Consider the following 15,910-nt stretch of genomic DNA (forward strand, 5'->3'; position numbering starts at 1 on the left):
ACACGGCCGATGTGTGGCCGATGTCCGGGATCCCGGAAGTGCTGTGAATGCGGGAAAGACAAAGCCGCCGAGCGGACCAATCACGGGGCTTGCGGTCCGCGTCGGCTCTACGCGGAGTTACATTTTGGAGGAGGTGCACGTCAGCTACGTGCGTAGGCCTCTGCGTAGGTACGGGAGTTACGCGGACCTAGGGCGTAGGCTACGCCATCAGTTCGACGCAGAAGTATAAATCAGCCTTTATTTGTTCTCTCCAGCAGGAGGGCGTTCCGCTGGAGAACACACAGATACAGGCTGCTGAATTCTGCCGGCGGACGTGCGTATTGGTTCATATTTAGATGCTGTCAAAGCTGAGGGTCTGCATTAGGGGGACATCAACACCCGGATCAGGCCTTCCTTCATGTGAGCCTTCCTGGTGGTTCACACTGCCGGGGGAAAGGCGACAGAGGAGGCCAGGCTCGAAGACATGGAGGCTGAGCGTCCTTGCAGAGGGAGTGATCTGTAGGACGGTAGGCTCTTTTCTTCCTCTGAAACAATGAAAGGTGGACAGGTCAGGTATAGAGTCCGCATCAGGTTTTAGTCTAACTGCAGTCTTCTCTTTTAAACCCACATCTTGAGTCCGGATCCACATAGACCATGATGGTGGTGGTTTGGAGTCTTTTTGCCTCAGTCCTGGAATGGCCGTTTTTTGAGGGTCCACTGGACCGAGGGGAAAAATGGAAAACATCCTTCCCCTCCTCTGTTGGACATTTTCTGTCCTTTTTTAAAAAAAAAAACAGATCTGTGCAGTTTTTACATTTACAACCGGCTCACTGTGTCCTCAAACGCGACATGCGAGGGACTCGTGCACATAAACAGTGATCAGATGATGGAAACACAAACACTCAGTGTAAACAGAAGTGTGCTGCAGAAACTCTGAGCCCTGAGAACGCATCAATCTCAACAGAGCAGATGGAGCGGGACAGGAAGTCAGGTTTCACCAAAACAAAATGAAAACATCCGGTTAATTTTCAGAATAAAACACTGTGTTATCACCAGATCGTATTTCACTTACCTACAACAACAAACCAAAGTCATGATGAGCGGAGCCAGGCCTGGAGTCAACAGGTCAGAGGTTTTCAGAGGACCAGAAAGACAACATGGATGAGGAGAGGAGGAGGAGGATCCTTGATGGACCGGGCACAGATCTGGTGGAAGTAGTTTCTACTTCTAAATCCATTTCTGATTTATGTGTAGTCATTATATATGTGGATGGATGGATGGATGGATGGATGGATGGATGGATGGATGGATGGATGGATGGACGGATTGATTGATTGATTGATTGATTGATTGATTGATTGATTGATTGATTGATTGATTGATTGATTGATTGATTGATTGATTGATTGATTGATGGATGGATTGATGGATTGATGAATGGATGGTAGGATAGATGGATGGATGAATGGATGGATGATGGATGGATGGCTGAATGGATGGATGGATGAATGGTAGGATTGATTGATTGATGGATGGATGGCTGAATGGATGGATGGATGGATTGATTGATTGATTGATTGATTGATTGATTGATTGATTGATTGATTGATTGATTGATTGATTGATTGACAGTCGGCCAATTAAAAAAGAGACAAGACAAAAAAGACAGACAGGGGACTTTATTTAAGTTTACAGAAAGTAAATTACTTCATGGTCCATTTTCAACAAATGTTCATACACACTCTTGATCACACTGTAAGAATATCACATACTTGATTATGCTTTAAAGCTCCTTTTAGTAACTTTCTGTTACAGTTGATTTTTGCACCCCCCTGTGGACAAAGTGGTACCTTGCTGATCTTATCCTATGCGTGAGTAAGTTATGTTCTTTTGATATAGAATCTCACTCCTGTATGAGTCTTAAAATAAAAGATTAATACTGAAATGCTTCAACACAGAGACATCTTTATCCCCCTCCAATAAAACAACATCACATTTTATCAGGCATGCATTACATGACACATTCATCAGCCCCTCCAAGAATATTTTCATGCCATGCTACAATGAACTTGGGAAATAATAGCCAACTGTTTATTTTTTCTTGTTCTTCTGCAATTCCAAAGGGCTTAGAATCACTGCTGCCGTGGAAGCCGTGATGCCAACGGAGACGATGATGGAGGTCATCTGTCTTTTGAACCCTACAATGAAGAACAAAAGGCCCATCACTTATCTGGTATCGTTCAACATGAACAACACAAACAGGAAGTTGCTCAAGAATTACATTTAATGAGTGTCACTGTTTTAAAGGTGATATATCATGCAAAATGGACTTTTTAATGGTTCTCTACCTGAAATATGTGTCCCTGTCTACAAACCCCCTGAAAATGAAAATAATCCATTCTGCCCCTGTTCTGATTTCTCCACCTTTCTGTAAATGTGTGCTGAAACCAGCCGTTTCAGTTTTCAGTGTTTTTCATACGTCACAACAATATCCGGTCTGTAACAGGAAGTCAGAGCTCGGAGCTTGTTCAGCCCATAGACTGTATAAAATACAACTCAACCCCTCCTCCTCCGTTTCATTCCCTGCACACATGTGTGCTAACAAGGAGCTTAGGAGGGAGGCATGCTAGTTGTAGGCTGTCTTAATAAACACAGAGGTCGGTTTGACTCCCCACGTCTGCAGATTTGAAGATCTAGTGGATGATTTTTATTTGTCATGGAAAAGTGCTGGCGCTAGTTAGCATAGCCACATAGCTACATGTTGGTAGCTGTGTACCAAGACACACGTGGACATGCTGACAAATAAAACAACAAGAAACACTAAATCTGTGACCAATGGTTCAGAAAGGTCCTGCTGCAGGCGCCTCTCCGTCAGGATCAGATTCTGGATCAGATTCAGCAGGTCTGTGATTCAGCCAACATGTAAACATTAGATTAACGTGCTGGAGAGCCGAGGCCACATCCACTTCCTGAGGGGGCGTGGTCAGAGAGCTCATTCTCATTTAAAGGCACAGACACAGAAAACAGACTGTTCTGAGCAGGGCTGAAAAAGAGGGGTTTACAGGCAGACCAACATCTGATTTCAAAGTTTTTTTATGAGCAATAAACTTTGAAGACATGTTTTGGGGACCTCTTAGACCAATATATGTTGATGAAAAAGAGCAGAATATGTCACGTTTAAGAGACAGAAGCTCCATCATGGGTTCACCTCCCAGCCTTTTCAGACTGAAGAAGGATATAAATGTTTCATACACATTTGGTCATCTTAATGAAATTAAAAGGTAATTATAATCACACTTACAACTGGAGATGCCCCCGACAGGGCTCTGTAAGAAAAGACAAAGAATAAGAATGATATGAATCTGTTATTCAGACCGCATCTTTCCATAACATCACAGCTTTCTACTTTGAGTTTCAGTAGTTTTACCGGAAGAGCAGGAACTCTGAGAAGCGTCCTGATTTCATGCAATGCGATCTCATTGCGGTTACAGTCCAGGAAACGTCCGTCATAGAAGAGAGTGTCCACGACAAGGCAGACGTTTGGGTTGGTCACCAGTCTCCTGCTGTCGGCTACAATATGCTCAGGATTGAAGGTGTGATACATCACCACCATTATCACTTGTTTATCATCTGTAAGTACAGAAATATGAAATCATTCAGAAACAAGATGAAGCTTATGAAGAGGCAGCAATCTTTTAATATAGATATAGATTGAGACAAAACCACACTGGGGAGGAAATTTGGGTTTAAGTTACCATTCAGCTCATTTCATATGCTAGGATACACAGTATGTCCGTACAGTCTTACAGTGACCTTTCATGTTTCCAACAATGCACTGGGTTAGGAAGTTCCTGATATATGTGATCATCTTTTTCATAAGGAAACAACATTGGTAATGTAACAGAAATATCCCTTAATGAATAAAATCAAAATCAATCTGAAGCAAATCGAGTCAGATCATATCGAATCCAATAGAAATGAATCAAATTGAATTGAACAAAAATTGAGTCGGATTGAATCGAATCAAATTAAGTTTAACTGAACCATCTCCAACAGAACTGAATCAGCAATCGAATTGAATAAATCGAATTGAATCACATCGAGTCAAATTGAATCGAATCGAATTAAATCAAATCGAATGAGACAAAATCGTATTGAACCAAATTGAGTCAGACTGAATCAATTTAAGTCGAATTTTAATGAATTGAATCGGATCGTGAATCGAACCATGAATCGAATCGTGAATCAAATCGAACATTTAATCGCATATTGAATCAGTAATCAAATATTAAATCAGGAATCAGAAATAATCTATTTGAACCAAATCGAGTCAAATTGAATCTTATCAAATTGAGTTGAACTGAATCAACTCGAATCGAATTGAATCGAGAATCTATGAATAAATCTAATGGAATCACATCGAGTCAACTTGTATCAAATGGAATTGAATAAAACTAAATCAAATTGAACCAAATCAAGTCAGATTTAATTCAAATCAATTCAGATCGATTCAATTCGAATCAAATCGAATCAAATCGAATGAGACAAAATTGTATTGAACCAAATTGCGTCAGACTGAATCAATTTAAGTCGAATTTTAATGAATCAAATCGAGAATCGAACCGTTAACTGAATCGTGAATCAAATCGATCATTTAATCGCATATTGAATCAGTAATCAAATATTAAATCAGGAATCAGAAATAATCTATTTGAACCAAATCGAGTCAAATTGAATCTTATCAAATTGAGTTGAACTGAATAAACTCGAATCGAATTGAATCAGGAATCTATTGAATAAATCTAATGGAACCAAGTCGAATTAGATCGAATTGCAACAAATAAACAGCATTTAACCAAATCGAGTTGGATCTAATTCAATCAGGAATCAAATCGAATCGTATCCATACAAATTGAATCTTGAATCAAATTAAATAAAACAAAATCTAATTGAACCAAATTCAGTCGTATCTAATCGATTCAAACAGACTCAAACCAGGACCTTTGGAATCATGGGATACCCAGCTCTAGAAATCAAACTGAATATTAATGAAGTAATTCTTTTTATCACATAAGGCTTTGCTGATTGTAACTTATATCCCAATATTAGGCCAAGCAAACATGATAGTTTCTTTAAGTCTTTAATGAATACTTCTTGTTTAAGCCTTAAATAATTAAATAGATCCAGGTTCAGTCAAATCCACTACCTACCTGGAACGTTCTCCAAGGCCTCACTGACATCCATTCCCTCTCGTGAAGCGATGGGACAGAACAGCAGAATGTAGTCACTCTTTTCAAGAGTGGGCACCTCAACCTGGTCAATCCTTTTCAAATTTTCAACCATGGATTTATGAGCATCCTGGGTTCTGCCGGATACTATCACGAAGAACTTCTTAAAGGGCACTGAGGAAGGAGAAGAATGTTTGAGTCAAAGAAGAACAAAGTTTTAAAACGTTTCATGAAGCGTCATCTCTGAAACAAGACAAAGGAGAAGCTTAAAACTTAACTGTCCTTACCTCAAGTCCTACTCATGCTCCCTACCTCAACCCGTACTCATGCCTCCTTACCTCAAACCCTACTCATGCCTCCTGAACTCGGCTCCTACTCATGCCTCCTTAACTTGACCCTTCTCCTACCTCTTGACCTTGACTCATACTCCTGCCTCTTGACCTCGGCACCTACTCATGCCTCCTGACCTCGACCCCTACTCCTGCCTCCCTATCTTAACCCCTACTCCTGCCTCTCGACCTTGAGTCCTACTCATGCCTCCTGACCCCGGCTCCTACTCATGCCTCCTTAACTTGACCCTTCTCCTACCTCATGATCTTGACTCATACTCCTGCCTCCTTACCTCGACTCCTACTCATGCCTCCTGACCTTGACCCCTACTCATGCCTCTTGACCTTGACCCCTACTCATGCCTCTTGACCTTGACTCATACTCCTGCCTCTTGACCTCGGCACCTACTCATGCCTCCTGACCTCGACTATTACTCATGCCTCCTGACCTCGACCCCTGCTCGTGCATCCTTCCCTCGATCCCTACTCATCCCTTACTTACTTTGACCCCTAATAATCACTCCTTTCCTTGACCCCTACTCATCCTTCCTTACCTCAACCATTACTAATGCCTCCTTACTTCAATCCCCTTCTCACCCCTCCCTAACCTTGACCCCTACTCATCCCTCTATTACTCCATCTCTCGACCCCTACTCATGCTCCCTACCTCAACCCCTAATCATCCTTTCCTACCTCAACCACTAATCATTCCTCCCTAACTTGACCACTACTCATCCCTTTATACCTCACTTCAAACTCATCCCTCCTTACCTCAACCCCAACTCATACCTCCCTACCGCGACCCCTAATTACCCCCCCCCAACCCCTACTAATCCCTCTCTACTTAAACCTTAATTATCCCTCCTTACCTTGACCCCCATTCATCCTCCTCACCTCAACCCCTTCTCACCCCTTCTTACCTCGACCCCTACTCATAATTCTATTCCTCGATCCTACGACCCCTACTCATGCTCCCCATCTCAACCCCTAATCATTCCTCTTTGCCTTGACCCCTACTCATGCATCCCTGCCTTGACACCTAATCGTCCTTTCCTACCCCAACCACTAATCACTCCTCCCTAACTTGACCACTACTCATCCCTTTATACCTCACCTCAAACTCCTCCCTCCTTACCTCAACCCCAACTCATACCTCCCTCGACCCCTAAGTATCCCCCCCACCTCAACCCCTACTCATTCCTCTCTACTTAAACCTTAATTATCCCTCCTTACCTTGACCCCTATTCATCCTTCCTTACCTCAACCATTACTAATGCTGCCTTACTTCAATCCACTCTTATCCCTTCCTACCTTGACCCCCTCTTACCTCATGTCCTTCTCACCCCCTCCCTAACCTCGACCCTACTCATCCCTCTATTACTCGACCCCTTGACCCCTACTCATGCTCCATACCTCAACCCCTAATCATCCCTCTTTGCCTCGACCCCTAATCATCCTTTCGTACCTCAACCACTAGTCATTCCTCCCTAACTTGACCACTACTCATCCCTTTATACCTCACCTCAAACTCCTCCCTTTTTACCTCAACCCCAACTCATACCTCCCTTCCTCAAACCCTAATTATCCCCCCCTCTCTACTTAAACCCAGTTTTTATGAGCAATAAACTTTAAAGACATGTTTTGGGGACCTCTTAGACCAATATATGTTGATGAAAAAGAGCAGAATATGTCACGTTTAAGAGACAGAAGCTCCATCATGGGTTCACCTCCCAGCCTTTTCAGACTGAAGAAGGATATAAATGTTTCATACACATTTGGTCATCTTAATGAAATTAAAAGGTAATTATAATCACACTTACAACTGGAGTTGCCCCCGACAGGGCTCTGTAAGAAAAGACAAAGAATAAGAATGATATGAATCTGTTATTCAGACCGCATCTTTCCATAACATCACAGCTTTCTACTTTGAGTTTCAGTAGTTTTACCGGTAGAGCAGGAACTCCGAGAAGCGTCCTGATCTCATGCAATGCGATCTCATTGCGGTTACAGTCCAGGAAACGTCCGTCGTAGAAGAGAGTGTCCACGACAAGGCAGACGTTTGTGTTGGTCACCAGTCTCCTGCTGTCGGCTACAATATGCTCAGGATTGAAGGTGTGATGCATCACCACCATTATCACTTGTTTATCATCTGTAAGTACAGAAATATGAAATCATTCAGAAACAAGATGAAGCTTATGAAGAGGCAGCAATCTTTTAATATAGATATAGATTGAGACAAACCACACTGGGGAGGAAATTTGGGTTTAAGTTACCATTCAGCTCATTTCATATGCTAGGATACACAGTATGTCCGTACAGTCTTACAGTGACCTTACATGTTTTCAACAATGCACTGGGTTAGGAAGTTCCTGATATATGTGATCATCTTTTTCATAAGGAAACAACATTGGTAATGTAACAGAAATATCCCTTAATGAATAAAATCAAAATCAATCTGAAGCAAATCAAGTCAGATCATATCGAATCGAATAGAAATGAATCAAATTGAATTGAACAAAAATTGAGTCAGATTGAATCGAATCAAATTAAGTTTAACTGAACCAAATCCAACAGAACTGAATCAGGAATCGAATTGAATAAATCTAATTGAATCACATCGAGTCAAATTGAATCGAATCGAATTAAATCAAATCGAATGAGACAAAATCGTATTGAACCAAATTGAGTCAGACTGAATCAATTTAAGTCGAATTTTAATGAATTGAATCGGATCGTGAATCGAACCATGAATCGAATCGTGAATCAAATCGAACATTTAATCGCATATTGAATCAGTAATCAAATATTAAATCAGGAATCAGAAATAATCTATTTGAACCAAATCGAGTCAAATTGAATCTTATCAAATTGAGTTGAACTGAATCAACTCGAATCGAATTGAATCGAGAATCTATGAATAAATCTAATGGAATCACATCGAGTCAACTTGTATCAAATGGAATTGAATAAAACTAAATCAAATTGAACCAAATCAAGTCAGATTTAATTCAAATCAATTCAGATCGATTCAATTCGAATCAAATCGAATCAAATCGAATGAGACAAAATTGTATTGAACCAAATTGCGTCAGACTGAATCAATTTAAGTCGAATTTTAATGAATCAAATCGAGAATCGAACCGTTAACTGAATCGTGAATCAAATCGATCATTTAATCGCATATTGAATCAGTAATCAAATATTAAATCCGGAATCAGAAATAATCTATTTGAACCAAATCGAGTCAGATTGAATCTTATCAAATTGAGTTGAACTGAATAAACTCGAATCGAATTGAATCAGGAATCTATTGAATAAATCTAATGGAACCAAGTCGAATTAGATCGAATTGCAACAAATAAACAGCATTTAACCAAATCGAGTTGGATCTAATTCAATCAGGAATCAAATCGAATCGTATCCATACAAATTGAATCTTGAATCAAATTAAATAAAACAAAATCTAATTGAACCAAATTCAGTCGTATCTAATCGATTCAAACAGACTCAAACCAGGACCTTTGGAATCATGGGATACCCAGCTCTAGAAATCAAACTGGATATTAATGAAGTAATTCTTTTTATCACATAAGGCTTTGCTGATTGTAACTTATATCCCAATATCAGGCCAAGCAAACATGATAGTTTCTTTAAGTCTTTAATGAATACTTCTTGTTTAAGCCTTAAATAATTAAATAGATCCAGGTTCAGTCAAATCCACTACCTACCTGGAACGTTCTCCAAGGCCTCACTGATATCAGTTCCCACTCTTGAAGCGATGGGACAGAACAGCAGAATGTAGTCACTCTTGTCAAGAGTGAACACCTCAACCTGGCCAATCCTTTTCAAATTTTCAACCATGGATTTATGAGCATCCTGGGTTCTGCCGGATACTATCACGAAGAACTTCTTAAAGGGCACTGAGGATGGAGAAGAATGTTTGAGTCAAAGAAGAACAAAGTTTTAAACTGTTTGATGAAGCGTCATCTCTGAAACAAGACAAAGGAGAAGCTTAAAACTTAACTGTCCTTACCTCAAGTCCTACTCATGCTCCCTACCTCAACCCGTACTCATGCCTCCTTACCTCGGCTCCTACTCATGCCTCCTTAACTTGACCCTTCTCCTACCTCTTGACCTTGACTCCTACTCATGCCTCCTGACCTTGACCCCTACTCATGCCTCTTGACCTCGACCCCTACTCCTGCCTCCCTATCTTAACCCCTACTCATGCCTCCTGACCTCGACCCCTACTCCTGCCTCCCTATCTTAACCCCTACTCATCCTTCCTGACCCCGGCTCCTACTCATGCCTCCTGACCTTGACCCCTACTCATGCCTCTTGACCTCGACCCCTACTCATGCCTCCTGACCTTGACCCCTACTCATGCCTCCTGACCTCGACCCCTACTCCTGCCTCCCTATCTTAACCCCTACTCATGCCTCCTTAACTTGACCCTTCTCCTACCTCTTGACCTTGACTCATACTCCTGCCTCCTGACCTCGACTCCTACTCATGCCTCCTGACCTTGACCCCTACTCATGCCTCTTGACCTCGACCCCTACTCATGCCTCCTGACCTCGACTCCTACTCATGCCTCTTGACCTCGACTCCTACTCATGCCTCCTGACCTTGACCCCTACTCATGCCTCTTGACCTCGACCCCTACTCATGCCTCCTAGCCTCGACCCCAACTCATGCCTCTTGAACTCGACCCCTACTCATGCCTCCTGACCTCGACTCCTACTCATGCCTCCTGACCTCGACTCCTACTCCTGCCTCTTGAGCTCGACCCCAACTCCTGCCTCTTGACCTCGGCACCTACTCATGCCTCCTGACCTCGACTATTACTCCTGCCTCCTGACCTCGACCCCTGCTCGTGCATCCTTCCCTCGACCCCTACTCATCCCTTACTTACTTTGACCCCTAATAATCACTCCTTTCCTTGACCCCTACTCATCCTTCCTTACCTCAACCATTACTAATGCCTCCTTACTTCAATCCCCTTCTCACCCCTCCCTAACCTTGACCCCTACTCATCCCTCTATTACTCCATCTCTCGACCCCTACTCATGCTCCCTACCTCAACCCCTAATCATCCTTTCGTACCTCAACCACTAATCATTCCTCCCTAACTTGACCCCTTCTCACCCCTTCTTACCTCGACCCCTACTCATAATTCTATTCCTCGATCCTACGACCCCTACTCATGCTCCCCATCTCAACCCCTAATCATCCCTCTTTGCCTTGACCCCTACTCATGCATCCCTGCCTTGACACCTAATCATCCTTTCGTACCCCAACCACTAATCACTCCTCCCTAACTTGACCACTACTCATCCCTTTATACCTCACCTCAAACTCCTCCCTCCTTACCTCAACCCCAACTCATACCTCCCTCAACCCCTAATTATCCCCCCCACCTCAACCCCTACTCATTCCTCTCTACTTAAACCTTAATTATCCCTCCTTACCTTGACCCCTATTCATTCCTCCTTACCTCAACCATTACTAATGCCTCCTTACTTCAATCCACTCTTATCCCTTCCTACCTTGACCCCCTCTTACCTCATGTCCTTCTCATCCCCTCCCTAACCTCGACCCTACTCATGCCTCTATTACTCAACCCCTTGACCCCTACTCATGCTCCATACCTCAAGCCCTAATCATCCCTCTTTGCGTCGACCCCTAATCATCCTTTCGTACCTCAACCACTAATCATTCCTCCCTAACTTGACCACTACTCATCCCTTTATACCTCACCTCAAACTCCTCCCTCCTTACCTCACCCCCAACTCATACCTCCCTTGACCCCTAATTATCCCCCCCACCTCAACCCCTATTCATTCCTCTCTACTTAAACCTTAAGTATCCCTCCTTACCTTGACCCCTACTCATCCTTCCTTACTTCAACCATTACTAATGCCGCCTTACTTCAATCCTCTCTTATCCCTTCCTACCTTGACCCCCTCTTACCTCATGTCCTTCTCAGCCCCTCCCTAACCTCAACCCCTACTCATCCCTCTATTACTCGACCCCTTGACCCCTACTCATGCTCCATACCTCAACCCCTAATCATCCCTCTTTGCCTCGACCCCTAATCATCCTTTCGTACCTCAACCACTAGTCATTCCTCCCTAACTTGACCACTACTCATCCCTTTATAACTCACCTCAAACTCCTCCCTCCTTACCTCATCCCCAACTCATACCTCCCTCGACCCCTAATTACCCCCCCCACCTCAACCCCTATTCATTCCTCTCTACTTAAACCTTAAGTATCCCTCCTTACCTTGACCCCTATTCATCCTTCATTACCTCAACCATTACTAATGCTGCCTTACTTCAATCCACTCTTATCCCTTCCTACCTTGACCCCCTCTTACCTCATGTCCTTCTCAGCCCCTCCCTAACCTCGACCCCTACTCATCCCTCTATTACTCAACCCCTTGACCCCTACTCATGCTCCATACCTCAACCCCTAATCATCCCTCTTTGCCTCGACCCCTAATCATCCTTTCGTACCTCAACCACTAGTCATTCCTCCCTAACTTGACCACTACTCATCCCTTTATACCTCACCTCAAACTCCTCCCTCCTTACCTCATCCCCAACTCATACCTCCCTCGACCCCTAATTACCCCCCCCACCTCAACCCCTATTCATTCCTCTCTACTTAAACCTTAAGTATCCCTCCTTACCTTGACCCCTATTCATCCTTCATTACCTCAACCATTACTAATGCTGCCTTACTTCAATCCACTCTTATCCCTTCCTACCTTGACCCCCTCTTACCTCATGTCCTTCTCAGCCCCTCCCTAACCTCGACCCCTACTCATCCCTCTATTACTCGACCCCTTGACCCCTACTCATGCTCCATACCTCAACCCCTAATCATCCCTCTTTGCCTCGACACCTAATCATCCTTTCGTACCTCAACCACTAGTCATTCCTCCCTAACTTGACCACTACTCATCCCTTTATACCTCACCTCAAACTCCTCCCTTCTTACCTCAACCCCAACTCATACCTCCCTTCCTCAAACCCTAATTATCCCCCCCTCTCTACTTAAACCTTAATTATCCCTCCTTACCTTGACCCCTATTCATCCCTCCTTACTTCAACCCTCTGTTATCCTTTCAATAACTTGATCCCTACTTAAATTCTTTTCTTATGGACAGAAACATACAGACACATTTATAAAAGTCAAAGTAGCTGCTAAAATGTGTTGTCATACAAAGAGTAAAGTGAGCGCAGAACATTCTTTGTGTTTTGGGTCAAAGTCCAGTTTCAGAGAAGTTGTGGAGTCAGTTGTGTTAAAAAAAACTAATAGTCTGTGTTTTCTTTTCACTTTCACTACGTTGTGACATTTTACACACAACCAGCATAACTGTGAGCACATGATCGAACAACATCCATTCTTTCACTTCCTCATTTGTGTTTAATCAACTTAAAATACTGCAGAAGAGAAAGTAAAGCATGTAATGTCTCAATTTCCTGAAACAATAAATAAATCATCTTACCTTTTGGTGTGTTCGACTCCATGTCCCTGAAAAGGAGATTAAAAACACAGATTAATCTTTAGTCACCATCATTTAACAAAAAGAGAACAAAGCTTTAAAAGTAAGCATCACAAGCTGCTTTGTCACAGCTGCTCTGCTCAAGCTTTCCCCCAGCAATGAGACACAGAGTCCAAAATACCTTAGGAGAATATAATCTCTATTATTCCGCTGCATTGAAGAGATTCTGCTGTTTTTATAGCCTGAAAGGAATGATTGAAAATGATCCACTTACGAAAGAGATTGATAATTTGTTTCTAATATCTCTGGCATGTTAGTCCCAGTCTGATCTGCTCTCTGTCTGAGCAACACTTTCACTTTTGCTTAGACTGGGAGAGGCTGAGCACCAACTGACCACAGAACAGAGAGTGTGCATGCAGCAGACATGTGGCCCTGATAGTATGAAGCCAGAGAGAAGAAATAGATAAAGAAGGAGAGGTTAATGTGATATGATCAGTTTATTGTACGTGTTTGTATTAGATTACATTAAAGGCTTCCTGCATGTGCTCCCTCTAGTGGTGACAGGAGGAAGTGAAAGTGCTGAGAGAAAGCATTCAACCCATTTTTATGATTCTTTAAAAAATGTGTACAGACAAAAAATACACTTACTTAATTATTGATCATGCTTTATGTAATTTATTAAGCACATGTGTTCACCAACTCAAACTTCTGCACATAAAAATATATGATATCACTTAAAGAAAGCCACAGAGGGGAACTTCTTATGTTCTTGTGCGACTCTTTTTAATGAGGTTTCAAGGTACACAGCCTCCATCAAGCAGTAAAATAATGGTATCAGTAAGACTGATATTGCTGACAACTTAATGCATAAAAACATGTTGTTTTTGTATCAAATGCATCTTAAAGGGTGTTCTCAAAGTGACAAATGCACACAAAGAATTGCAGAAAGAAGCATTTAAGTATTTCAGACCTGCATGATTGACTCAGGAGTTCATAGTTTAGTGAAAACTAAAGATAAATAATGAAAAGGGTCTGTCAAAGACTGTCAAAGACAGAAAAATCGCAGTATTTATTTACAATGATGTTGATTTTAACGTATTAATGCAGCTTAAAATGTGTTTGAAAAAAATGGAAGTGTATATTTAATGTTAACTCCTTTCAGAAGTAATGCAGAGACTCCTCACGCAGACTGGAGGAGGACCCGCCCCCCTGCTCTAAGAGCTGCTGACTGCTGCTGCATTCAGGGTCTGCTGGTAATCTTCCAAGGCTGAGTGATGTGGGTTGAACGTGTCTGGTTAATAAGCAGGAACTTTGGTAGAAAAATACTCTGTTAAATATGATGCAAAAACAAAGAAAACAACACCATGATCAGCTGGTTCCTGATATGTTTGTTCTAATTTATGCAGCTGATGATGACTCACAACAGAGATATTAATTATTGAACTTGTCACTTCCTACTTTGACCCTTAATCATCCCTCCTTACCTCGACCCCTGCTCATCCCTCCTTACCTCGACCCCTGCTCATCCCTCCTTACCTCGACCCCTGCTCATTCCTTCTTACCTCAACCCCTACTCATCCCTTCTTAAATTGACCCCTAATCATCCCTCCTTATAATGATCCCTCGACCCCTACTCATCACTCCCTACCTCGACCTCTACTCATCCCTTATTACCTTGACACCTAATCATCACTCCTTACCTTGACCCCTAATCATCACTCCTTACCTTGACCCCGACTCATCCCTCCTTACCTTGACCCCTAATCATCCCTTCTTACCTTGACTCCTAGTCATCCCTCTTTAACCTGATCCCTCAACCCCTACTCAGCCCTCCTTACCTTGACCCCTAATCATCCCTCCTTATCTTGACCCCTGCTCATCCCTCTTTAACTCAATCCCTTGACCCCTACTCAACCCTCTTTACCTTGACCCCTAATCATCACTCCTTACCTTGACCCCTAATCATCACTCCTTACCTTGACCCCGACTCATCCCTCCTTACCTTGACCCCTAATCATCCCTTCTTACCTTGACTCCTAGTCATCCCTCTTTAACCTGATCCCTCAACCCCTACTCAGCCCTCCTTACCTTGACCCCTAATCATCCCTCCTTATCTTGATCCCTGCTCATCCCACCTTACGTCGACCCCTACTCATCACTCCTTACCTCGACCCCGACTCATCCCTCCTTCCCTCGTCCCCTACTCATCACTCCCTACTTCTACCCCTACTCATCCCTCCTTCTCTCGACCCCTACTCATCCCTCCTTCCCTTGACCCCGACTCATCCCTCTTTAACTCAATCCCTCGACCCTTACTCAACCCTCCTTACCTTGACCCCTAATCATCCCTCCTTATCTTGATCCCTTCTCATCCTTCCTTACCTCGACCCCGACTCATCCCTTCTTCCCTCAACCCTGGCTCATCCCTCTTTCCCTCGCCCCGTACTCATCACTCCTTACCCCTCAACCCTCTTTCATCCACTCCCTACCTTGACCCCAATCTCAACTCTTCTCATTTCTTCTTAGCTGAACCCCTACTCATCTGTCCTTACCTCAACCCTCTCTTATCCCTTCTTACCTCGACCCCTAATCATCCCTTCTTACCTTGACCCCCACTCATCCCTCTTTAACTCCCTCCCTCGACCCCAACTCATCACTCCTTACTTCTACCCCTACTCATCCCTCCTTTCCTCATCTGAGCTAATTGTGATCCTAATAATAATAATAATGAAAAACTGTATCTAATGTTGATTCCCCCCCAAACTCCCACCCATCCACCCCACACGGTAAGGGTACTGACTGTGTAGTACACGTATTGTGTACCCCATGGAAACAAGGCTTTCTTTCTTTCTCTTGTA

General features: G+C 42.9%; 1 protein-coding gene across 4 annotated transcripts in view; it reads right to left on the reverse strand.

Annotated features, from left to right (window-relative positions):
- LOC117824657 overlaps window positions 1-13,643 on the reverse strand; it is a 46,658-nt gene extending 33,015 nt beyond the window's left edge. Inside the window, exons 1-7 of one of the 4 annotated variants that reach the window (XM_034700208.1) lie at window positions 13,327-13,636; window positions 13,056-13,081; window positions 9,265-9,456; window positions 7,483-7,685; window positions 7,357-7,381; window positions 5,190-5,381; window positions 3,407-3,609 (exon numbers count right to left, since the gene is read on the reverse strand). In XM_034700208.1, the coding sequence (XP_034556099.1) occupies window positions 3,407-3,609; window positions 5,190-5,381; window positions 7,357-7,381; window positions 7,483-7,685; window positions 9,265-9,456; window positions 13,056-13,081; window positions 13,327-13,364 (879 nt within the window). In that variant the 5' untranslated portion in view covers window positions 13,365-13,636. Of the gene's footprint in view, window positions 1-3,406; window positions 3,610-5,189; window positions 5,382-7,356; window positions 7,382-7,482; window positions 7,686-9,264; window positions 9,457-13,055; window positions 13,082-13,233 lie in introns of all 4 variants that reach the window. The other 3 variants (XM_034700210.1, XM_034700207.1, XM_034700209.1) reach the window with 3 other exon arrangements.
- Between the last annotated feature and the right edge of the window lie 2,267 nt (window positions 13,644-15,910).

The sequence above is a fragment of the Notolabrus celidotus genome, chromosome 13, assembly GCF_009762535.1.
Source record: "Notolabrus celidotus isolate fNotCel1 chromosome 13, fNotCel1.pri, whole genome shotgun sequence".
Classification (NCBI taxonomy): domain Eukaryota; kingdom Metazoa; phylum Chordata; class Actinopteri; order Labriformes; family Labridae; genus Notolabrus; species Notolabrus celidotus.